The 23,792-nt window shown below is 48.7% G+C and overlaps 1 protein-coding gene and 1 non-coding gene across 2 annotated transcripts; one reads left to right on the forward strand and one right to left on the reverse strand.

The window, feature by feature from the left end:
* Positions 1-127: 127 nt before the first annotated feature.
* On the reverse strand, positions 128-200 carry TRNAM-CAU (transfer RNA methionine (anticodon CAU)). The gene has a single exon. It is a non-coding gene; the product is annotated as a tRNA-Met (tRNA).
* Positions 201-2,239: 2,039 nt separating this feature from the next.
* SACK1A (scaffolding CK1 anchoring protein A) lies at positions 2,240-14,242 on the forward strand. The gene is made up of 4 exons (XM_009977160.2): positions 2,240-2,815; positions 6,194-6,361; positions 8,096-8,220; positions 13,696-14,242. The coding sequence occupies exons 1-4, from the start codon at positions 2,240-2,242 to the stop codon at positions 14,240-14,242; spliced, it is 1,416 nt and encodes a 471-aa protein (XP_009975462.2).
* The last annotated feature ends 9,550 nt before the right edge of the window (positions 14,243-23,792 follow it).

Consider the following 23,792-nt stretch of genomic DNA (forward strand, 5'->3'; position numbering starts at 1 on the left):
TACAGTCACGGGAAAGCCGAGGGGTTGGAGCGTGACTTTCGCGGGTAACAGCCCGGGCGCCGCGATCGGAGGGGCCCCGGCCGACCAAAGCTCGTCCCACCGCAAAATGAAAAGAGTTATCCGCCTTTGCCCCGTGTGAGGATCGAACTCACGACCTTCAGATTATGAGACTGACGCGCTACCTACTGCGCTAACGAGGCGGCTGAAAAGCCCTTCCGCGCGCTGGCTCTCGCCGCTACCCTCGGCCCCGCCCCGGCGGCCTCCGGCGCGGCCGGGACTGCTGAGGGCGCGGCCGCCGCCTCAGCCGGGGCCGCGGGAGGACGAGGGGGTCGGGGGGCGGCCCGGCCCGGATCTTCCTCCGGCTGTTGTAGCGGGCTCCGTGCCGGCGGGCCTCGGAGTGGGCGTGTGGGACCCCACGGTGACCGAGTGGGACCCTGTGGAGTTGGTGTGGGGCTCTGTGGTAACTGTGGGGCGTGGTGGTGACCGTGTGGGACCCTGTGGTGGCCGTGTGGGACCCGGTCAGTGACAGGCCGGCCCTGGCCGGGGCGGGGGTGCCCGCCCTGCTGCGCACCAGGAAGCCCGATCGGTGTTGACAGGGCGCAATCTTGCGTGTCAGGTTAATTAGGCGGCATCATTTTTGGCATAATTGTGCATAACAGGTCAGTGGATAATTAGTGACTTTTCGCCACATCTGACAGCTGCGGGCGGATGTTGGGGGCGGGGGGAGGGCCGGGATAGGTTTTAAAAATCACACCAGGAGCTCAGGGGCGGCCCTGCCACCACCTCTCCTTGGCCCCCAGGTGGGTGTTTCTTGCCCTCCATGGCTCTGAGATTAAAATTCAAACCATTTCATACCCTTTTCTCTTTTGAGATATATATATGTTTGCATCATTCTTATGTATAATTACTTTGTTTTCCCCCCATTCTGACATAGACACAGGCCCAGAATCAGGGAAGCTGCCCTGGAAAAACTGGGCCTGTGTCACTCTGAGCAGCCTTGAAAATGTCCGTGTTCCAGAGCGTGTAGGTAAGGGTGGCGGGACCCTTTCCCTGCTCAGATGTGCCCTCAGCAGCCCGTACCCCTCTGCAAGAGCCCAGACTGGCGTGTCCCCTCCATCCCACACTCCCCTCTGGACTCGTGGCATGCCGGTGCACGGACACACAGCTACGAAGGGTGAGGGCAAACCCAACCTGCATGAGAAAACTATGTATGTCACACGTGCCTCTGCCTAAAAGCATGCACACAGGTATTTATGGCGTACCTCTGGCAGGGTGCCTTCCCACCCTGCCTCTCCTCGCCCCCGCGCAGTCATACCAGTTGGCCTGGCTCCCCGGAGGCATCGCGCCTCTCACCCCGCTGCAAACCTGCACCTCCATCCTGCTAATGACACAGCAGCCAAGCTGCCACGGGGACAACGTGACTCCTGAAGCTGCAGCCTGGAAAAAAAAAAAATGACCAACCAACCAACCAACCCTAAATGTGCACAATCAAGTGATGAGTGTTTGTATTTCTGATGCTTTGAGGCCAGCTCACAACCCTCCCTCCACATAATATTCAGGATGTTTGGGAAGGGGTATTTTTCTTTTAATAGGATGGCGTAGTCACAAAGCTTGAAAGAAATAAATGAGTGAATCGTCTATGGTAATAGTAACATAGTATGAACGGGGCACAGTGACGAAGTTCAAGTCTATTTTTAAGCCTGCCTGGTAGCATGTAGGTGCAGACAAGAGTCCATGACCCTTTTTGCTGTTCTGAAGCTGTGGACATGGCTGATGTCTCTGTCCCAGTTCAACGTCAGAGTTGTTTTTGCTCCCTAACGAATGCTATGGGAAGACAGAGAAGCCTGAAGCTGTTTTGAAGATTGTGCAACGATGCTGGGAAGCCTACCTGCTTTTGCTTGAGTGCTTTCCTCGCTCACATTTCACAGGATGCGACGGGAAGGGAAATACAACCGAATCAGAATCGGACGGCCCTGGTAATTGGACTTGAATCCTTCGTATGCCCTGGGGATGAGGTGGGTGCCTCTCAGATAAGAAATCTAATCAGCTTTGCACTTGTGTCCCATCTGGAAACAGATTGTTGCCGAGGTACACCACCACCTGAGAATCAAGCTTCAGCTTTTTTTTTTTAATGTAATCGTACCAACGAAGTCAGGCAGTGTGAATTTGCCTGAGGTAATAAGATCTCTTTATTTTTATTCATAGTTAATCCATTCAGCCGAGGCGATTTCACACCAGAATGCAGTCTCCAAACAAGAAGGACGACTGCGTTGCCTGCGCGGCGCATATGCATGGTGCCTGCCCGGCAGATCGACTGCTGCGACAAAGAGCCATGAGCCACTCCAGACACATGGGCAAGATCAGGAAAAGGCTGGAGGATATCAAGAACCAGTCCCCGAAGTTGACAAAAGCGGATTTCAGCCACAACGAAAGCATAAGGTTGGCCACCGATGCCTTCCTGGATGGCGGGACAGATTCTTACCTTGAAACTTTAAGCAAAGAGGGCGAGGTGGATTTCCTCTCCTCAGTGGAAGCTCAGTACATCAAGGATAACGCCAGAGAATCCTATTATGCGCAGGAGTCCCTGGCTGCGGACGGAGCGACTGTGCCAAAGCAGAACGATGCCGGGTCACTCCCTTCAGGGACCTACTTCCCCACCGTTTCTGACAGCAGTGAGCCAGCTCTGCTGCACACATGGATTACAGCGGAGAAGCCCTATTTAAAGGAAAAATCCACTGCCACTGTCTATTTCCAAACAGAGAAAAACAGCAACATTAGAGACATCATACGACGGTACATCAACAAAACCACTCAGGTATGAGCAGAGAATTGCTGTTCCGTCTGCACTCGGTTGTCTTCCTGCTCTTAAAAAGATCAGGTAAATGTGGTGTTTGATCCAAGCCAGCCTTGAGTGTTGCAGTGTAGCTTTGCTGTAGAAAGTGGCTGTAAAGAGCCCATTGTTGAACACAGGCAGTGCTTTATTTATTTTTTTTTGGTACTCATACCAACACGTTTTTATGTTGGTGACTTTTAAACTCCCATTAACCCAGCAGAGCAAATGTGCCATAGAAAGGGCAGCTGGGCTCTGTCTCTTCTCATGCATCACCAGCAGGGTGGTTTGCTCCGTTCAGACCATTGCACCAGTAATGAGAATTAAGCTAAAGCGAGCTCTGAGCCATTAGTGATTGTTTTAGGAGATTCATGGGAGATGTGGGTGAAGGGGAGCCCAGAGAAGGACATGTGGGTCTGGTGTGCCAGCAGCCATCCCCAGAGGAAGGCAATTTTTCAGAAAAAAGATTTTTCATCCCTAATACGTTGTCAGTGTCACTAAAAATGCCGTGTGAGCTCCATACAGAGGCTCTGCAGTGTAGCTTCGCATGTGGGAAAGGTGCAGACGATGATGCCTCTGACAACAGAAAAGGGACGGGGGGCCACAGAGCAGTGCCACCCACCCACAAGCCAGGTTGCCCACACACTGGGAAACCAGAAGCTGAGCAGCTGAAGGGTGACAAAAAGTCTCTGTCATGTGTGTTCTGGCAGCTTTCCTGTTTTCCTGGAAAAAAAATATTTGTCATTTGAGGTCAGTGTTTACCATCATCTAGGAGTTTTTCCCCTTGTATAAACTCAAGATGCCACTAGCGTTTTTGCAGGGGAACGGTCAGGAACAAAACCAGGCTGTGGTGCCTGCTGTCCGGCACAGGCTGCAGAGCCCACTGGACTTACAGACTTTCACTTTTTTGTTCTCCTGGAAGGGCAAGTGCAGGGCCTAATAATGCTGAGTGTAAGGGCAGGGGAGAAGAATCCCCATTGGCAGCTGCCATGTCAAAGGCTACAAGTGCTCAGCACGAGGGGAATTATAGATCAGTCATTTTATGTTGGCAGCATCAGAAAGAAACGGTAACAGAAGAAACGTCTCTGGAATAATAAAATAAGCATCAGGTAAAGTATCGATCCCGGCCAATTTTCTGTCCCAAGCAGAGGAAACTTGTAGGGGAAAAAGTGGGAAATGTAATATAAATTCGTGGTTCACGTGACCTTCTTAACCATGTAATTTACATTACAAGAGGGTGCTGGAGCAACACTTACAGTATAAATTTGGCAACTGATTTTTGAGTACAGTTTTCAGTGGCAGCATTTATTAATTAGTATCTGATAAGGGTCCATCCTGGATAGCCTAGTATTTGATATATCCATTAATGATATATATATAATCTTCTATATAATATATAATCTTCTTTCTTAGATACAAGAGAGAAATTCTTTACATTGAGGGTGGTGAGGTACTGGAACAGGTTGCCCAGAGAAGTTTTGGATGCCCCATCCCTGGAAGTGTTCAAGGCTTTGGGCAACCTGGTGTAGTGGAGGGTTTCCCTGCCCATGTCAGGGGGGTTGGAACTAGATGATCTTTGAGGTCCCTTCCAACCCTAACCATTCTATGATTGTATGGTTCTATAATGACTTGAACAACAGAATAAAGACTCTGCTTGTGGATGACATCAAACTGCAAAGGATTGGCAAGTAGTACTATAATCTTAGCACGTTTGTGGCATAGGCACGAATCACGATATGAAATTTGGGCAAAAGAAATGAGAAGCACTGCAAGTAAGAGAGGAAAGTCAGGTGCAGAAATACAAATTGGGAACAGCTGGTGAAAAAGCAATAGCAGAAAGAGTGGTCTGGAGCTGCGGTGAGGCTGGATGTGGTATTGTGCTATGTGAAAAGATGAGGTTAGTTAACAGTAAGTGTGGATGTGAGACATTGGACATAATTCTGCCACTTTCCTAGCACTGGCAAGGCCCTTTCTGAAACACCGTGCTTTGGCAGCAGAAGGAAGGTGTGGGATCCTCACTGCTCGGCTAATAATTTGGCTTGCCTGAACAGAATGCTGGCTGCACGGGATGTGCTTGGTCTTGCAGGATTTCCTCGTGGGGGTGAAGGGAATAAGCTTGCTGGCAGGTGTGGGCACAGGCTTCGGAGTAAGATTCAGTGCAAGTTGGAAGCAATTAGTAAGACACATCTGCAGAGATACTGTAAAGTTTGGTTTGGTTGAAGATTATATCTGTGAGTGCAATTATCAAGGGTTCTCTTTCGAGTCAATGGAGAAATAGGCACCTTCTGCAGATAAGTCAGGTGTTAGCTGGGCTGAATTGCCCTAGGGAGATTACCCTTCCCACGGACAATTGCAGACATCAGCAAAGACCAGCACCTTCATGAGGCCGTGCCCAACGCTGAGCGTAGGGGCTAGAGTATGGAAGTGGGTTTATATCACGTTTACTGTTCCCTCGATCCATACTGGCTGGAGGCCGCGCATTTGAGTAGCTGCTGGGGCTCCTACGCCCGGTCATGATACTTTTACACACTGTCCTGCCAGTTGTGAACGGGGAAGCATGGATGTACAGTTAAATTGAAACAACTAGTTTATAAATTGTTATAAAAAACAAAAGAAGATGAAGCAGTTTCAGTCTGTCCCACCACCACCACTGACAGAGTGAGGATTTAAAGCCAGGACCGTTCCAGGTGTAAGTCATAACAGAGAAAGCGTCATCCAGTGATTCTTGCAAAATGCATGTCACTTACGAAAGCTAGTCAGCCATTTGGCAAAAGCTGCTGTCTCTTATTTTAGCTACATCCTTATTATTCTTCAATTAGTGCTTCAATATATTTCTTAGTGCTGAAATCTCACCTACAAATTCATGTGTCATCTTGTGCTTTAGGATTAAAAGAGCTTAACTGAAGTGTGTATGTTGTGTGTTATGTTGGCTTTATATGAGCAACAAAACAATGACACAACGTGTCTCATTGATTTACTGATTCAGGCACTTAGGGAGAAAGTCAGAAGAAATATCCACATATTTTTGAAAATTTTTCACTCTGAGGGTGGCGAGGCACTGGAACAGGTTGCCCAGAGAAGTTGTAGATGCCCCATCCCTGGAAGTGTTCAAGGCCAGGTTGGATGAGGCTTTGAGCAACCTGGTGTAGTGGAGGGTTTCCCTGCCCATGTCAGGGGGGTTGGAATTAGATGATCTTTGAGGTCCCTTCCAACCCTAACCATTCTATGATTCTATATATCTCTGAAGATTTGTGTTTGTTGGAATATTTCTTTAAAAAAAATAATCTACATTTCAGTGACCTCACAGACAACTTTGAGTTATGTAAATTGACTCTGCTAATGCCTCTGCTTTTTCCCTCCTAGGTGCTAGCTATCGTGATGGATGTGTTCACAGACACTGAGATTCTTTGCGACCTCCTGGAGGCAGCTAACAAGCGCATGGTGTTTGTCTACCTGTTGCTCGATCATGGCAATATAAATCTCTTCTCGGAGATGTGTGACAAGCTGCAAATTGCCGAGGATCTCTTCAAGGTACTGTGGCTCTGTGAAGCTCTTAGGCTCAGATTCGTCTGCCTAACTTTAGGCACACTGAGCTAGAAGCGTGGTTATGCTAGCGTCAGTCCGCCTTGTAATTAAGAGGGAGCAAGAGATTTATAGAGTTAGTGTTAGTGCACCTAATTCCCCTCTGAAGATGCCTACATTTTCCCATGGATGTTACAGGAAGTTAAGTCATTTCCATTAGGTCCTTAGATGAAACTAATCCGGGCCCTGAACTCCTGAAACAGAGCTTAAGTCCCCTAGTAGCGTTGTCTAATGTAAGCATTACAACTGCTTCTGTTTAATAACTGCAGCGACTGTGGTCTGGCAGCTACGGGTAGCAGGTGCACACAACTCTTGCATGGCAATACCTTGGTTGCACTAGATGGTTTCTGATAAAACCATGTTGTTAAAACTCTGTTTTAAAGATGATCCCTCAGATTTAGCTGGCTGTTAGCTTAGTCCACCTTCATCTCTGCCAGAGGAAACTGACTGTAAAAATAACCTCTCAGGGGCTATTTCAGTTTTAAGATGCTGTAGGGCAACTGTGACATCTTCGTGGGGATGGCTGATAACTGCAGAGGCAACGGCCTGCTGGAACAGCAGCTGGAAGGTGGGCAGGAGACCTGAGGGCATTTTTCACGCACCAGACACTAGTGTTTCGACAGCTGAATTCCACCCCAAAGAAACTGAAATTAATAAAACATGCTCATAACATGCAGTGTTTGCATATCTGTAAACCCCCACTCGTTAGGAAGAACAGTTCTGTGCTATTTATTGTAAGTATGTTGCTGCAATACTTGGGCTTTGACAATGCATGAGCCAAATTTTTTACCATGAGAGTTGTAGAACACTGGAACAGGTTGCCCAGAGAGGTGGTGGATGCTCCATCCCTGGAGACGTTCAAGGCCAGGTTGGATGGGGCCCTGAGCAACCTGATCTAGTTGGAGATATCCCTGTTCCTTGCAGGGGGGTTGGACTAGATGACCTTTGAAGGTCCCTTCCAGTCCTAACGATTCTATGATTCTATGATTCTAAATCCTTGGTGCCACTCATTTACTAAGGCCTTGATTCTGCAAGGTGTGTGTATGGAGAGCAGAGTCAGGCCTGGGTGCCTGGCCTGCCTTAAATGCGCTTCCTCAGGGACAAGGACAGCGCAGGGCATCACGTGGGCCAAGGTGGCCTGCGTCTCCGCTCACATATGTACTTGCATCTGATCCTGCAGGACGGCATTCGCCTGGGCTGCACTAGAAGAGCAGCATGTACATCCTTGCAGGCCCAAGTGGATTGGAAGGGCGGAGGTTTTGCCCTGCTGTGTTGTGCCATAGCTAACATAAAACGAGAGAGCTTACAGCTAGAGCAAATTGTTGCTGGGGTGTCAGCGGAGGTAACAGACTTCTCTCAGCTACGGACACGTCTCGTACTCATTTCGGTAGGGATGGCATCAGTTACCGTTACACAGCACAGCTCCATCTGTGTGAACTTCCATGCAGGTCTATATCCCCCTTGAAACAAATAGCCCTGGGGCAGGTGAGAGAGCTTGGCTAGGTTTCCTCTAGCCCCAGACCTTCAAATATAGCATTGGAGACTCCATGGAGAAATCATGACAGACATTGGGGAAGTGAAGAGCTAAAGGCGGGGGGGCGGAAATGGCCCTTTCCTTCTGATTTTTAATTTTAAAAAAAAAAAGGAATTAACTCTGTTCTTTTTTTATTTATTTATTTACAGAATATTTCAGTCCGCAGTGTTACTGGAGAGGTTTACTGTGCCAAGTCAGGCAGGAAATTTTCAGGACAAATACAAGAAAAATTTCTTATCTCTGACTGGCGATACGTGCTTTCTGGATCTTACAGGTGAGATAAGCTATTGCAGTTCATGTCTAGGTGCTCTTTCATGATTTTTAGTATTACTTCACAAAAAAAGTGCCATGGAAATTTTTGTACGGATGAGAAGTTTTTTTGAACAAAAGCCCCTCATGTTTTCAAACAGGTGCCATTCTTCAATAATCCATTTAACTTGCTTAAAGCCAATGTTAGTTCTTCCTGGACCGTGGTCTTTAACTGAATCATTCAGAAACTAACGTAAACAACTCTGCCAGTGCAGCCCTGGGGCAGAACTAGAAATGTGTATAGCTTAATATTATGCTTTCCTCATTGTTTGTGCCTGCAGATGCTGTGATCATGAGACATGATACATTTCCATCTCCCTTGGGATCCCTTAATGTAGCATATGTCACTCAGCTTGTCTGAGGATTTGTTCTCCGTATGACAAGTTTAGTGATTAAAGGGAAAACAGAAATACTTCAGAGACTTACTGTTTTTTCTTGTGTTTCATTAACAGGTAGGCAGTATGTGTCTACACGTCTGTTGTACCTTCCCTTTTTTTTCCCCTCTTTTTTTTTTTTGTCAGCTGAGTCTGTAACTCAGACTCAAAACTCTGGTTTTGTACTGCTATAATTATTTCAGGTAGAGGATGTAGCATCTCAACAACTGGGTTTTTAATTAACGTTCAAGATCCTTCAGTCAGAGAATTTCCAGAAACTCTGAACTTGCATCAAATAAATAAAGTTCCTAAGCCTCGTGCATAGATGAGCTTCACAAATGACAGAGCGTATCCTAGAAATCTAGCTACAAAAAGACAAGAGATGATTATTTAATGAAAAGGATGAGATTGTTTTTCTTAATCCCAGTTTATGATTTGGAAGCTTCAGTGCCTCTAGTCTGATAAAACTGTGCCAACAGGGAGATTGCACAACTGTAGTAAGGAAGGTAAAGCTGAATGCATGGGGTTAGCCATAGGCTGCAGGAGCTCAGCTGTCCACAGAGGCGGGCGTCCAGTTTCATTCAGTTTCCAAACGAACCATCAGAAGAAAATGAGTGAACACTCAGAGTGGATTTTTTTATTGGCCACTCTCTGTTTTTCTTGTTCTTTCAGGTTCTTTTTTAATCCCTCTCCAAAGATGTGTAGAAGTGCAGATTTATTTAGAGAGTAGAAGTGAAGGATTTGTGGGAGAAGAGGGACAGAACGAGATCTATTTTCTTTAGCCAAGCAGCTTCTTTTTGGTTTCTCTTCAATCCTAAAAATAAAGGACAAACCCTTGAAGTCATGTGCAGACTCACTTCTGTCATTCTCTGCTGCTGTTGCAGTACCTTCTAGCCTCGAGAGCCTCATCGAACCACATAATCCCCTATCCAGCAAGTAAGCAGAGAGGGTGGTGAGGAACAAGTCTGTGCACTATGTAACTTCAGCATGCTCAGTGCCAGTTTGCGGATTCACTTGAGTTATACCTGGCTGTCCACACGTGGCATTTCTGTAGGCTTGCTAGCTCTCACTTTATCCATCTGAAAGTTTTCTGTTATCCCTAAACCTTATCCACCAACCTCTGCAGGTATAAACAAGAATGATGTTGAGTAAAACAGGCTGAAACTCTTCTGCAATGCATTTGTTGGAAATCAAACTGGAATAGATCTTAAAACTCATACAAAAGATCTTAAGACGAACACGACAGCAAACTTCACCCAAGTGCTGTGCTCTGTGTGACTTTGCAGTAGCGGTGGGGGAAACAGGCTGAGGAAATACAATAGCCCTTCAGGACATACTACGCTAAAAGGGACCCTGCCTCCCTGCTTCTAGCCACGTGTTTGGGGACAAAATACACTTGCCTCACAGACGAAGAAGAGGACTGAAGCTGGCAGCTAGTTAGAGGCAAAGGAACCACCACCAAGTCTGTGGCATCTCCTGCTCTGGAGTGGTTTTTAAAACCGCATTAAAAAGCCATTGCCTGGGTCAGTGTGGATAGTGTGATCCTGCCACACAGGATCTGCAGCTGAGAAGCTTCTGAAGGCTGTTCTAGCCACGTGTCTGCACAAGTGCAGGCATGAGTAAGTGTTTTAAGTTACAGTTTTCTTCTCAGTTTTTTGTTGCCAATGTCTATGGTGTGAGGTTCGGATGCTGTATTTTGTTTTACTGTCTCTGTGTTACGCTACTCCCTCCTATTTTAAATTAATTTTCAAACTCATTTGAAGTTAGATGGTGCATGAACTCAGTGCCACTGAAGAAGGCAAACTGAAAACAGCAGAAAGCATAGACCTTGGTCCTCAGGGGCAGCTGCGTACCTCCCCAGCTGCCACTCTGAAAGCCACCAGCCTGTTCAGGGCCAGTATCTAACACCTGACACTGGGGTGCTTTGCTGAGAGCGTCGGTTCAGGTGGGGCAGGTTTCTTACACAGAGGTTATCCCACCAGCAGGCAACACTAAGGTGGAGGTTGATTCAAACCTGAGCATGGCTGAAAATCCCAGTCCATCTGTTTCAGATTAAACGCGTGGAACATCCCTCGTGAACTGCAGCTGCAGTAGTGCAGAGGCTGCACTTGGAAAAGTAAACAAGTCCAGTGCAAATGAAGATTAGATGGGAGAGGTGCATTTTGTTTCAGACAATCATAAATGAGAGGATCTGGAACAGGACATTGTTTTGGGACAAAGCCCTGGAGAGAAGACTGAGAAGTTATCTATTAGTGACTGAATTTGTGATACAGCTTTGGCCCCAAGCTAGGCAGTACTTGCTTGTGCTTTCACTTCTTTCTAATGTGCTTCACCCAAAGTGGCCTGCTAGAAAAATGATCCTCTGGGCAGATAGTGACAATAACAGACATCTCTGGGCCTTTCCCGAAAGACCGCTCACTCGCTCCCCTTCGATGGGATGGGGGAGAGAATCAGAAGGGTAAAAGTGAGAAAACTCGTGGTTTGAGGTAAAGACCGTTTAGCAGGTAAAGCAAAAGCCGTGCATGCAAGCAAAGCAAAACAAGGAATTCATTCACTACTTCCCATTGGCAGGCAGGTGTTCAGCCATCTCCAGGAAAGCAGGGCTCCATCATGCGTAACGGTTACTTGAGAAGACAAATGCCATCACTCAGAACTTCGCCCTGCTTCTTTCTTCTTCCCCAGCTTTATATGCTGAGTATGATGATGATCATATGGCACGGGATATCCCTTTGATCAGTTGATGTCAGCTGTCCCAGCTGTGTCCCCTCCCAACTTCTTGTGCACCCCCAGCCTGCTCGCTGGTGGGGTGGGGTGAGAAGCAGAAGAGTCCTTGACTCGGTGTAAGCACTGCTCGGCTGTAACTAAACCATGCCTGTGTCGTCAGCACTGTTTTCAGCACAAAAATTGGAGCAAAACAGGGCCTAAAAACTCAACTATTAATTTCCTCTTAGAATGAAGCCAATGAAAACCTGCTAAGTCTTTATGTCACGTTCTGCTTTGTTCTTCAGCAAAGTGCACAGGATGTAAATTGCTGTGACTCACTACAAAGTCCACAAACATTTGTCTAAAATCATGCAGGTTTCACACCTTGTTACTTTACAGCTGACCCATTTGCCCTCGGTCCATGGAGAATCTTTGGGCTGTTAATTAGATCCGACTTCCTCTGCTTACGAGGATTACAGAAAGATCGATGAGCCAGTGTCTGTCCGTCAGGCACGCCAGGTAGTTACATGTGGGAATAAATTATCAAAATTGGGCGCAACAGTTTTTTCCTCTGATTTTGTTGGGTTTTTCTAAGCCATTTATAAGTGTAATGGATTTTTAGTTCTCTCTAAATTTTTTTCTAAACTAGATATATCTCTAGCACATAAAGCCTAAACCTGCCACTCCACACCTCAGCCCTTTTTACGAGTTTGTAACCTCCAGCGTAGATATCCCAGACTAATTGCGTGTGTTTTTGTATTTGTGCCTGGCTTATTATCTCTTTAACAGTTAGACGAAGGACATGCAAAGGTTTAGAGAGTGCTTCCCAGTGAACGAAGGCAATGCTGAGCTGGCACAGCAGACGTTACCCAATCAGCGGGGAGCTAGCTTGCTCTGCTGTTTACGTCAGCTCCCAGGGTTTTGTCCATATTTACAAGGGTTTTAACAGAGTGAGTGAGAAGTACCTGTACTCTAGTGACTTACTGTATATTTTCATGTCCAGTCATAAAATGTACAGTATGTATTGCAGGGTTGCCCGGTGGCATTGAACTAGCCGTTTCTTCACTCCTCCCCTTGCTCCTGAATCAAGGATATCAAACCACGGTGTGCCCCAAACCCAGCCCTCTTTAAGAACGCTCCGAACGGGCAGATGCGAACCGTCTGTCTTTATTCCCCGAGCATCAGCTCAGCCTGTCAGTCCCACTGAGTTTCGCAGGAGTTTTGTCAAAACATGACAAGAGCAAGATGTAAAGCGCACACACCTACTGCCAAGTCTGGCTCTCGGCAATCCTTGTGCACATCCAGCGTAGCTAATAAAGTCACGAAGGAATAACCGGGGCAGAGCTTTGCCAGTACAGAATAACCTTGGGTTCAAATCCAGCGCCGCTCTGTATCGCCTGCTGCACAGCTCAAGCCCCAGCCAGCTCAGGGAGCAATTACAGTTCGTTCTCTCAACTGTGCTCATTTTATTGATGCCGCTGCTGCTCAGACAGGGCAGCCTGCACAGCACAACCAAGCTGCCTTGTGGTTTTGTAAAAGAAGGCAAATTTATGTTTGCGAAGTGGATTAGGGAAGCATACAAAAGAAAAATCATTTAAAAGCCATGGTGTGTCTAAGGTGTGTCTCTGGACTACCAGAATGAAAACTATTGCCGTGTTTCTGCCTTACTTTATAGCAAAGTAGTATTTTCATTTTTGGAAAGGCTGTAGGAAATATTTATGATTTCATTTTCTCTGTAGTGAAGAAAACAAGCATTCGTCAGGTGTGGCAGTTTGTTTTGTGGGAGCGGGATGAGACAGGGAGGTTGGGTTTTTAGGTGTTGTTCTTGACGAATGCAGAAAAAGTACGGCAAAAAGAAAACAAAGGATGGTTATTTTTCTCTAGTCTTTCTAATGTCAGTTTTGAGTGGGTGAGAGTTACCAACAGGCACAGCATTCTGCAGGGAAGGTACAATTTGTGTGTGTGCAGACGAGACACAGTAAGACCTTAATTTAAGCATTGTGCATGGAAGAGAGGTACCCAAAAGAGGGGTCTAACCCGCTTTCTGTGGAACAGACACCCACACCTTGGATATTGGATCTGACGTTTAGTCCTGCAGTGGATCTTGATCACCACTCCCTTTAGGAGGTTGTATAACTTTAACTTGAAGGTTTTAGGGGCAGCTGCAGTAACAGAGCTTGATCTGAGTCAAAGAGCACTGATGTGAACTGACCTGAAATTCAACTGCGACACCATCTCCATCCCGTGTTTGGACACGAAGCTGCAGCAGTAAAACACATTTGCCTTTCACACCACCCCTGCAGGGATCTCCAGTTCCTAATGGCTGACCTTAACACTAACCCTCACCTTGTCTCTTCTTCCAGCTTCACATGGTTATGTGGCCAGGTTCACCGCAACCTCCTCTCCAAGTTCACGGGTCAAGTCGTGGAGCTGTTTGACGAGGAGTTCCGACACCTTTATGCACTGTCCAAGCCTGTGAGGGGGCCAAAGTCTCCGCCACGCACCATGCCCTTCCTGTTCAGCAAGAGCTGGGCCCCCCAGCGCAGCCTCCCCGACAGCAATGAGGGAAGCGCTAACACTCTTTCCGATCCCTTCAGCAGCCTCTCAGCTGGTAGCACCCACCAGACCAAGCAAACCCCAAGAACTCTCATGTTCAGCAGCAACTTCACCCCCCAGTCGCCTCTCCATAGAGTTAATTCCTTCCACAGCTATGTCTCCTTCACACCCCCGCCACCGCAGAAGGCCATCCAGCCTAACTACTACCAGTCACACTACGTGGCCGATAACTCCGCCGTTCTGTACAACAACATGAACGTTTACAGACCCATAAGACTTAGACAAGAGGAACCGAACAGGACAGGGTTAAGCTCACCCTGGAGATGCCTCCACACTTCCAACCTGTTTGCATAACCACCACCTTGTTTTGAATTGCAAGTAGATGCAGCGAGGACCTGTTTAGCAATCGCTTCTGTACTGATGAATATAGAAACCCTGTATAATACAAAATGAGGATGATTTCAAGCCTCTTGTTTTGTTGTGCTGCTTATGGATGCTTCATTTCCCTAATTAAAAAGCCAAGCCTGCTAACATGTAAACCTTGGGTGCATCACAATCCCGGGAAGAACACATCTAAATCATGCTGCTCGCAGTGCAACACTGCTGCTGCCTGTCACCTGCCCTTGGTACTTGTGTAGCAGTAGGTTTAGGTGGGTAACTGTTCTTCATATGGCCAGGCACCTGGAAGAGGGATAAGTCACAGTTTATTACTGTGCATTTTGTGCGCTTTTTAAGGAGACTGAAGGCTGCTGTTTACGTGCCAAACCGATGCGATGCTGGCAGCAGCCGTCTACCTTCGAGCTGTCATCACACCTTCACCTTGATTTAGGAGGACTCCTTTAGGGCTGGTGGGGATGCACAGTTTCCACCATCACACTGTCTCCAAGCTGACTGCTTGAGGTGCACAGCAAGTACGCCTGTCTGCAGGGTTTCTAGGAAGGGATCTGCTGAGCATGACATGGACTGAGACCGACAATTCAGGTTATGGAGGACATCTTGCAGCCACTGTATGCTCACTTCCACTCGGTAGCAACATGGGAGCGTTCCAGCACGCTTTGTTACAAACCTCCAATCCCACCAGCTCGGGGCAATTTTCCTCATAGCAGAGCAGCTGTGTAGATTCAGACTGGAAAATGAAGCTGAGTAAAGAAGAGAAGTCCTATTAGTAACACACCAGGACTGAGTTCCAATTCATTTAATAGCACATCGATCTTAGAAATCCTCTCAGTGGTCATTTAATTAAGTGCTAAGTTAGAGATAATGATGCTTTATTTCAGAGTTCTTCAAGGTTTCTAATTTTTAAAGAGAAAGTGTCTGTAGTGAACACAGTTACAGAGGTTCAGCAGCTTGAACCAAAAGCAGAAGAACTTTCTGCCAAATAATCTATGAAAATTAAGGAAGCTTCTGGAAGTGAAAGGCAAATAACAGTAAGAAAATTCATGAAACAAAGGATTTCCATCCAAATCCCAAAGTTACAATATGCCTAACATCTGTTGTTTTCTCAGTTGATTGTTTTTTACACCTGCTTTATATCATCTTTCATCCAACAGAAAACAGAAACCTAAACACATTTGCACATCTGGCCCATTTCGCCTGACTTCTCACCTGTGCAGCAGCAAGATCCTGGGTTAGGAAAGTTTCTCATCCTTGGAAAAGCAATCATTTTGAAAGTATACCGGTGAAGTGTAGAGAACATTATGAAAGGTACAGAATGGACACCTCCTACTCTAGCTACGTTGCGGACATTTTTACCTGTGATATAAAGTTTTGGAGTCCAGAATAACAATAAGCTATTGCATATAATTGTAAATTCTGTACATAGTAACATTTTTTGGATTCCTTGGGAAGAAGGGAAAGTCGATTTTAATTCCTGTGAGAATTCTACGTAATTATCTAAATATGGCAACCATTCAAATAAAAGACTTTCATTAAAATCCTTTTGAGGATAATTTTTGTTTCTTCGTATTCTCTTGACTTGTGCACCTTACTCTCTTCTCTTTGTGCTGGGTTTATGTGGTGGGGCTTTGGTAGTGGAGAAGGGGCTATAGGGATATCCCCATAGGGATAGATCCTGGAAGGAGATGTGAGAAGCTTCCCCAGCTCCAAGTCGGACCCACCTCTGGCCAGGGCTGAGGCAATCAGCACCTCTGTGAATAAATATATTTCAGAAGGGGACAAAGGAACCCGCGCCATGTGGGACCTACACTGAAGAGAGGGGGGAGGAGAGGCGCTGGCCCCTCACGGCCTCCTGAGCAGGCGGCTGCCCATGCTGGGCCACTGCCATTCGACTGGAGATGGCCGCAGAGGCACAGCTTGGAGAGCTCCCAAGTGCCCTGCTCCCGGGACACCCGCTGGGCAGAGTTCATCCTGCCAGGACTGCCAAGGTTCCTTGGGCCGGTCCGGCCCAGCACAGCTGCAGCAGAGAAAGGACTGAGATCTGAGAGAAACAGCTATGCGGACACCAAGGTCAGGGAAGATGGAGCAGGAGGAGATGTGCTGGAGCTGAGATCCCCCTGCAGCCCGTGGTGAGATGGCAGGTGGCCCCACTGCCGCCCATGGAGATTAACAGTGGAGCAGAGACCCACCTGCAGCAGGTGGAGGACTCCACACCAAAGCGGGTGGCTGTGCCTAAGAAGCTGTGACTCCATGGGACAGCCTACGCTGGAGCAGTCTGATGGGAAGGATTGCATCCTGCAGGGAGAAATTATGTCGGAGAAGTTAATGGACAGCTGTCTCCCATGGGACAGAACCCCATGTTGGAGTAGGGGAAGAGTGTGAAGAGTCTTTGTTTTGAAGAGGAAGGAGCGGCAGAAACAACGTGTGACAAACTGACCTGCAACCCCCATTCCCCATCCCCATGTGCTGCTGAGAGGAGGAGCGGAAGAGTGGAGGAGGTAGAGCTGGGAAGAAGGGAGAGGTGGGGGGAAGATTTTTTAAATCTGGGTTTGTTTCTCATTATCCTCTCTGATATGATTGGTAACGAATTAAAATGATTAGTCCCCAAGTCAAGTTTGGTTTGCCCGTGACCGTAATTGGTGAGTGATCCCTCCCTGTCCCTGTCTCGACCCACGAGCCTTTTGTGACATTTTTCTCCTCTCCATCCCACCGGGGCGGAGGAGTGAGTGAGTAGCTGCGTGGTGCTTAGTAGTCGGCTGGGGCTAAACCACGACACTCTTGCAAAGCTAAACAAGTTCCGTACAGTCAGAGTCCAGGTGAAGAGGAAACACATTTTGTTTCTTCTGAAATCAACAGGAACAGATTTAAACAGATGTGTCTCCCAAGTCTAATTAAGATTTTTCTTCTAAATTTGGTTCAGTTCCCTCATCCCATTGTGGCCCAACTGGAGGTGATAGAGAGGGATATGGGAAGAAGTTTGTAGACCACTACCTCTAAAGCCTTCATTTCCTCAGAACGTGACCCATGAAATCCATGACGAAGCTCTTCTTATCTCTGTAGGGCAAGATAGTTTGCCTACAGAAGTTTTGGAGAACACAGCTAATGAAAAACAGATAAGGGACAAGCTAATAACCCAGAAGGAGCACTGTGAGTTAAGAAGAGCTGATTTCAGCCCTGGATCACAGATACACCTTGTGCTAGTTCAGACAACACCTGAACTTGAACATCAAATTAATGGAATTTCGGTTTTGACGGAGAATAAACAAGAGTTTACAAATTCAGCAATGAGTTATGCCAAAAATCCTAACAGGCCCCCACAAGCTTGATTGTTCAGTGATGAGGGGAACGTGTGGTTACAGGCAGCTGCAGAAACTACCTGCAGGAGGTCACGGCAGGATGCTGACACACCTCGTCCATCCACTGCAAGGGAAAGGCTCGAATAAGCACCACTACCATACACTGCACCCTCAGCAAGTTTGCGGATGACACCAAGCTGAGTGGTGTATCTGACTCAACTGAGGGAAGAGATGCCATTGAGAGGGACCTGGACAGGCAGGAGGAGGGGGCCCATGTGAGCCCCGTGAAGTTCAACAAGGCCAAGCGCAAAGTCCTGTACCTGGGCTGAGACAAACCCCAGTATCAGTAAAGGCTGGGAGATGAGTGGATTGAGAGCAGCCCTGTGGAGAAGGGCTTGGGATACTGGTGGATCAAAAATCGGACATGAACTGGCAATTCTCAGCCCTTGCAGCTGAGAGAGTCAATCATGTCCCGGGCTGCATCAAAGGAACTGTGGCCAGCAGTTGAGGGAGGTGATGCTCGACAAACCTTGAAAAGGACACTAATTGCCATCCAGAGAGCCCCAGGACCGTAGCTGGGGTCTACTGATAACTGAAAAGTCAGTGCAATTGAACGTTCTGAGACTCGTTTTGGAGTTTAGAAAGCTGGCACTCTTTATTGCAGCGCCGGGCAGCACTGGGGATGGCTCCACCACGAGCACTTCCCCGAACAGGCAAAATCACAAGGAATATATGTTGCAAAATCATATCTATTCAACCAATTTCTGAGAACTAATTTACATAAACATGGGATTACCTGGAACTTATCATCACGAGAGCAGCCCTGAGGAGAAGGACTTGGGAGTACTGGTGGACGAGAAGCTCAATATGAGCCGGCAATGTGCTCTTGCGGCCCAGAAGGCCAATCGCGTCCTGGGCTGCATCAAGAGGAGCGTGGCCAGCAGGTCAAGGGAGGTGGTTCTCCCCCTCTACTCTACCCTTGTGAGACCTCACTTGGAGTGTTGTGTCCAGTTCTGGAGTCCCCAACATAAGAAGGACATGGACCAGTTGGAGAGGGTCCAGAGGAGGGCCACGAAGATGATGAGAGGGCTGGAGCACCTTTCCTATGAGGACAGGCTGAGAGAGTTGGGGCTGTTCAGCCTGGAGAAGAGGAGGCTCCGGGGTGACCTTATAGCGGTCTTCCAGTACCTCAAGGGGGCCTACAAGAAAGATGGGAAGAGGCTGTTCAGGAGGGCCAGTTGTGATAGGACAAGGGGTAATGGTTTTAAAATAGAGGGAGGTAGGTTCAGGTTGGATATTAGGAAAAATTTTTTACCATGAGAGTGGTAGAACACTGGAACAGGTTGCCCAGAGAGGTGGTGGATGCCCCATCCCTGGAGACGTTCAAGGCCAGGTTGGACGAGGCCCTGAGCAACCTGATCTAGTTGGAGATATCCCTGTTCCTTGCAGGGGGGTTGGACTAGATGACCTTTGAAGGTCCCTTCCAGCCCTAACCATTCTATGATTCTATGATTCTATCATACATAAATGTTCATTTTGCATGTGCAGTCATCTGCCTTGGTGGTCTTTGAGGGTCCTCTGGCGCTCAAGGGATAAAGTAAATACTCTTCCTCACTGTGTTTGCTAGTTGAACTCTGTTTTGTCGCATGCGTAGTTAGCAGTTGCTTGAAGGTCAGTCCACAGCTCTCCTTTGGTCTTTCTTTCAACCTCCTTATCTCTTTGCAAGGTTGGATGGTTTCATCCCGACCATCTGTCTTCAGGGTCCCCCTTTACACAACGATCAACCATCCACAACATCCATCAATCAAGGTTTACACTGTTCGGCAATACTTGCACAACCGTATCTTTATTCCGTTGTTATCCACTAGTTATTTTAGTGTTGCAAAAGCTTTGGGGTCCTGAGAACATCCTGGTTTGCATTTCACACGGCTTTGGCCTGGTCGCCATGTACATGGTTCAGTGGCAGCCTTTGTGTGCCCTACAGGGGCCCGTGCAGGGCCCTCATCACCCTCCGGAATGCCCTAAAGCCTCACCAGGGCTTTACTGCGGCCACGCACATAAGCCCGCACGGGCCCACCCCGGTCCATGGCAGACGCCATCTCTGCTCCCGCACGGGGACGGCGGGCAGCAGCGGCCGACCCGGGGTCGGGGCTTTGCCACCCCTCGCAGACCCGGGGTGACCCGGTGCCCGACGGCCGCTCCCCGCGGCGCAGCCGCCCCTCGCCCCGCCGGGCCCGGCGCAGCCCCGGCCGCCCGCGCAGGAGGAGGAGCGGCGGCGGGAGCGGCGCGGCCGCCGGACCGAGCCGCGGTGTTTCCGCCCGGCGCCGCGGGAGAGCCGCTCCGGAGAGCGCCGGGCAGCGGGCACCGCGCGGGCTGCGGCGGGGCTCTGCTGCGGGTGCGGCGCCGGCGGGGCGGGCTCGGTGCTTCCCGGCGGCGCCTGCAGCGGCTGCTGGAGCAGAACGCCCGCGTGCGGCACCCCGGGAAGACCTGGAGAGGCAGCACGCCCTGGAGATGGAGAACCACCTCCTGAGAGAGCGCGGCTCTCCGGGGGCAGGCGAGGAGGCAGAGAGGCTCCAGCAGAAAAACGCTCAACTGGCTGCTCTCACCGAGCCGCTGCAAGAAGGATGCAGGCGGCTGCAGGAGACCATCAGACACCTGAGGAACAGTCCAGTGCCACTGCCCATCCAAAGCTCTGCTGAGGAACGGGGCAGGAAAGTGTTTCCTCAGCAGAGGGCTGCAGAAAGGAGAGAGCCTGCAGGAGCTTTGCTGGCACAGGACCAGCAGAATGAAGCCTCATGGAGGGTGGCTGAGGAGCTCCAGGCCCAAGTGGCTGCAGACAATGAGGGCTCCTACGGTGCGAACAGCCTCAGCCAAAGGTGTGAGGAGCTAGAGGCCCAGCTCCTGGAGAAGATGGAGGAAAACACCAGACTGGCTGGAGAAAATGCTTGCCTCCATGGACAGATGTGCTGGGCAGAAAAGGTTCAAGCTGAGAACACTGATCTGAAGGAGCAACTGGCATGAACAGCAGAGAAGCGAAATTCTGCCATCCAAGCCATCAGCAGCCTTCAGTCTGCCTGGGAACTGCCGAGTGCAAACTGGAAGCCATGAGAGACCTGGCAGAAAGCGCTCAGAGAGAAGGAAAAAGGGACCACGGAGAAGCCAGGCAACTGTTGCAAGCTCAGATGAGGGAACCAGAGAATCAATTTCAGAGCCCCTCGCAGTTCGCTTGGGCAGAGGACAGCCCTGGGTCCTGCCTTCTTTCAGAGGAGGACCCTCCAAGTGAGAGAGAAGAACCAGTAGCAGACAGACTGTCATCCTTCAGGCTCTGGGACAACCACCAGGAAAGCTTTGAGCATCCACAGCTCCATACAGCTATGATCCTTGTGGTGGTTCCAGTGAGCAGCTTGAATTAGAGCTTCCTCTCACTTCTGGACAATCTGTTTCTTTCTTTGGACAGCTGGATGAAGATGGGTGGTCTGTGGGAGAGCCGGCGGACAGTGTAAGAGGATCCCTCCCCTCTCATTTGGCAGAAGATGCCGATGACAACCTGGCCAACAAGAACTGGAATCATCCTTGGTATTCCGTTTTCTGTCTCTCGCCTCTTCTGGAGGAAGATGAAGAGGATCTAGATGTGGTTGATGGGGGCTAAAAAGCATCAATAAAAGTAGGCTATTCAGTCCTCTCGAATATCTACAGAAGTGAATTTGTACTTAAAAGGTTTTTTTTTTCAGGCTTCAGGATTTTTGTAGAATGGGGGGATCTCTGGAAGGCAGCAGGGGCTTCCAATGGGCCCCAGCAAAGCCTGGAGAAGACCCTGGGACATTCCAGAGAGCCCTGCACAGGCTCCTGTGGAGCCTAGCTATGGTCCTGGGGCACGCTGGAGGACAACTGGGGCCCTGCACGGGCCCCTGCAGAGCCTGGATGAGGCCCCGGGGCACTCTGGAGGGTCATTAGGGCCCCACGGGCCCTCCAGAGCCCAGCCAGGGCCCCTGGGACTTTCCGGAGGGCAGCTCTGCCATGTCAGAGCACCACTGCTGTTGGCAGCCATGGGGACTCTCCTGTCGGGGCTGGCTGCTGTGCACATCCTCGCTGTGGGAAGCAAAGTGAAACAGCAACTGGCATTGCCCAGGGGACCATCCACACAGGCATCGCTCACGCGCCAGGGAAGAATGTTTGTGGGGCACGTCGAAGCCACTCTGTTCGCACCCTGGAAGGAAGCTGAATGGACAGGCTGGGCTTGGCTGGGGCTTTCCAGAGTGTCCCCACGTCCCTTTGCCCGCCTGAAGCGGCTCTGCAGGTCTTTTGGCTCAGAGACGCTTCTGCTGGTGTCCTGCGAGCATTGCCCACGGAAGCAGCCCTGAGTGCGAAGCGCGATGCCTGGCCGTACGACAGCTAAGGAGGACACCTCGCGCGCACGTGCGTGTGCGACGGCTGTTCATGCACAGAGCACCCGGAGGAGCACGTGCTCAAGGACATCCCCTGTGCTTGCTGCTTGTGCTCCTTGGGAGTGTTTCCCTGTCCGCTTCTTCCACAGGATGCCTTTTTTCTGTAAAAGAGAGTGTCCAGGCTGCCCCTGTTGCTCTTCTGAGACAATGAAGAGGTCCCAGGCTTTCCTCCTTCCTAGACCACTGCACACTATGCTCCTTTGCAGCCCCCTTCTATGACCCTGGCTAGGCCTCTGCACCTCCATCCCTGGCTTGGTGATTGAGCAACTGGAAAAAACTTCCAACTTGTCCTGTGAAGGACAGGGAGGCGATGGGGAGTAGTCAACAGGGATCTACCATGAGTCAATTCCTACACCATATCACATATGAGGCAGGAAGGTCAGCTTACTTTTACAAAATGAACCTCCCAGGAGCCAGTGCTTGGAGGATGTCCCATCCTGAGTTCAGATGGCCACTTGTTCTGACAGAGAACTACAGCTCAAGCTCTTCTGAGTGCTGAAGTACCATCAATTTTCTTCCAGTTTCCCAGAATTTCTGCTAGCAGTAGACCCTGTTTCGCCTTACCTACTGAACCCCCACGACTTATGCTGCCCTGGTTTTAGGACCTTCCCAGATCCCACAAGGACAACCAAGTAAACTCAACCAGTACCAGCTGTGTTGTGTGCCATCACTATGCTCAACAGGTTGGGAACCTGCAGAGCTCCACCTAGGTCACCAAATTGTTACCAAAATGGTTTTGTTTGCGTTTTTCTTTTCTTCTAGTTTGCGTGTGGGTACCGGAAAGAAGGCAGGAAAAGTAGACACTAGCTAAACCCCCTCTTTTTATTGCCGGCTATAAAGCTGGCTCGTGGCTGGGAGCATGCGCAGGATTCCTGATTCCTTATAAGCAATTTTAATACTATTCACATACTCATTTTTACAATGACATCGCCTGCTGATGTGCAGCCTTAGCTTTTTATTTACTTAACTACCTTTATCTTGACCCACAAGTGGGGTTTTTTTAATTTTTTTTTTTTTCCCTTCCCTGTTGTGCTGAGGAGGGGGAGTAGAGTGTCTGGGTGGGCACCTGGGAGCCAGCCAAGATCAACACACCACACAGTGATAGGACAAGTAGCAATGGTTTTAAACTGAAAGAGAGTAGATTTAGACTGGACATAAGGAAGAAATTTTTTACAATGAGGGTGATGAAACACTGGAACAGGTTGCTCAGAGCAGCTGTGGATGCCCCATCATTGGCAGTGTTGAAGGTCAGGTTGTACGGGGCTTTGAGCAACCTGATCTACTGCAAGATGTCCCTGCCCATCGCGGGGGGGGTTGTACTAGATGATCTTTGAAGGTCCCTTCTATCCCAACACATTCTATGATTCTGTGATGGAGAAAACTGTGTTAATGTCACCAGTTACAGCACTAACATGTTCCCTCACCTCAAAGCCAGCAGCATTCAACCACTCAATATCAAGACACACAATTACAGTGTGTTCGTACACAGCAATCATTTCAGAAGCACCAGATCCAGGGTCAGAGGGTCCTTCCCAAAGCACCTTTGACATAAGTGAGCGTTAAAATAACAACATCAAACTTCAATAACTGTTGATGGATTCTCACTTGCAGTTTGCAATCCTAAAATGTGCTGTTTATTAATACAAATAATAATATCATAAGAGCCAAAACATGAAGAAATCTATTGGAGGCAGATAGTAGAATTATGCAGAACGTAGAAGCAACGACGAGGCATTCAAATGCAAGATGGAAATGCAAAGCCCCTGA

The sequence above is a fragment of the Tauraco erythrolophus genome, chromosome 3 (genome assembly GCF_009769465.1).
Source record: "Tauraco erythrolophus isolate bTauEry1 chromosome 3, bTauEry1.pri, whole genome shotgun sequence".
NCBI lineage: Eukaryota > Metazoa > Chordata > Aves > Musophagiformes > Musophagidae > Tauraco > Tauraco erythrolophus.

Excerpts from the sequence above, each read along its gene's own strand:
- SACK1A (XM_009977160.2), top strand. The coding sequence starts at position 2,240 with ATGCAGTCTCCAAACAAGAAGGACGACTGCGTTGCCTGCGCGGCGCAT. Across the intron at positions 6,362-8,095 it reads TTGCCGAGGATCTCTTCAAG|AATATTTCAGTCCGCAGTGT; the intron begins GTACTGTGGCTC and ends ATTTATTTACAG. Across the intron at positions 8,221-13,695 it reads GTGCTTTCTGGATCTTACAG|CTTCACATGGTTATGTGGCC; the intron begins GTGAGATAAGCT and ends CTCTTCTTCCAG.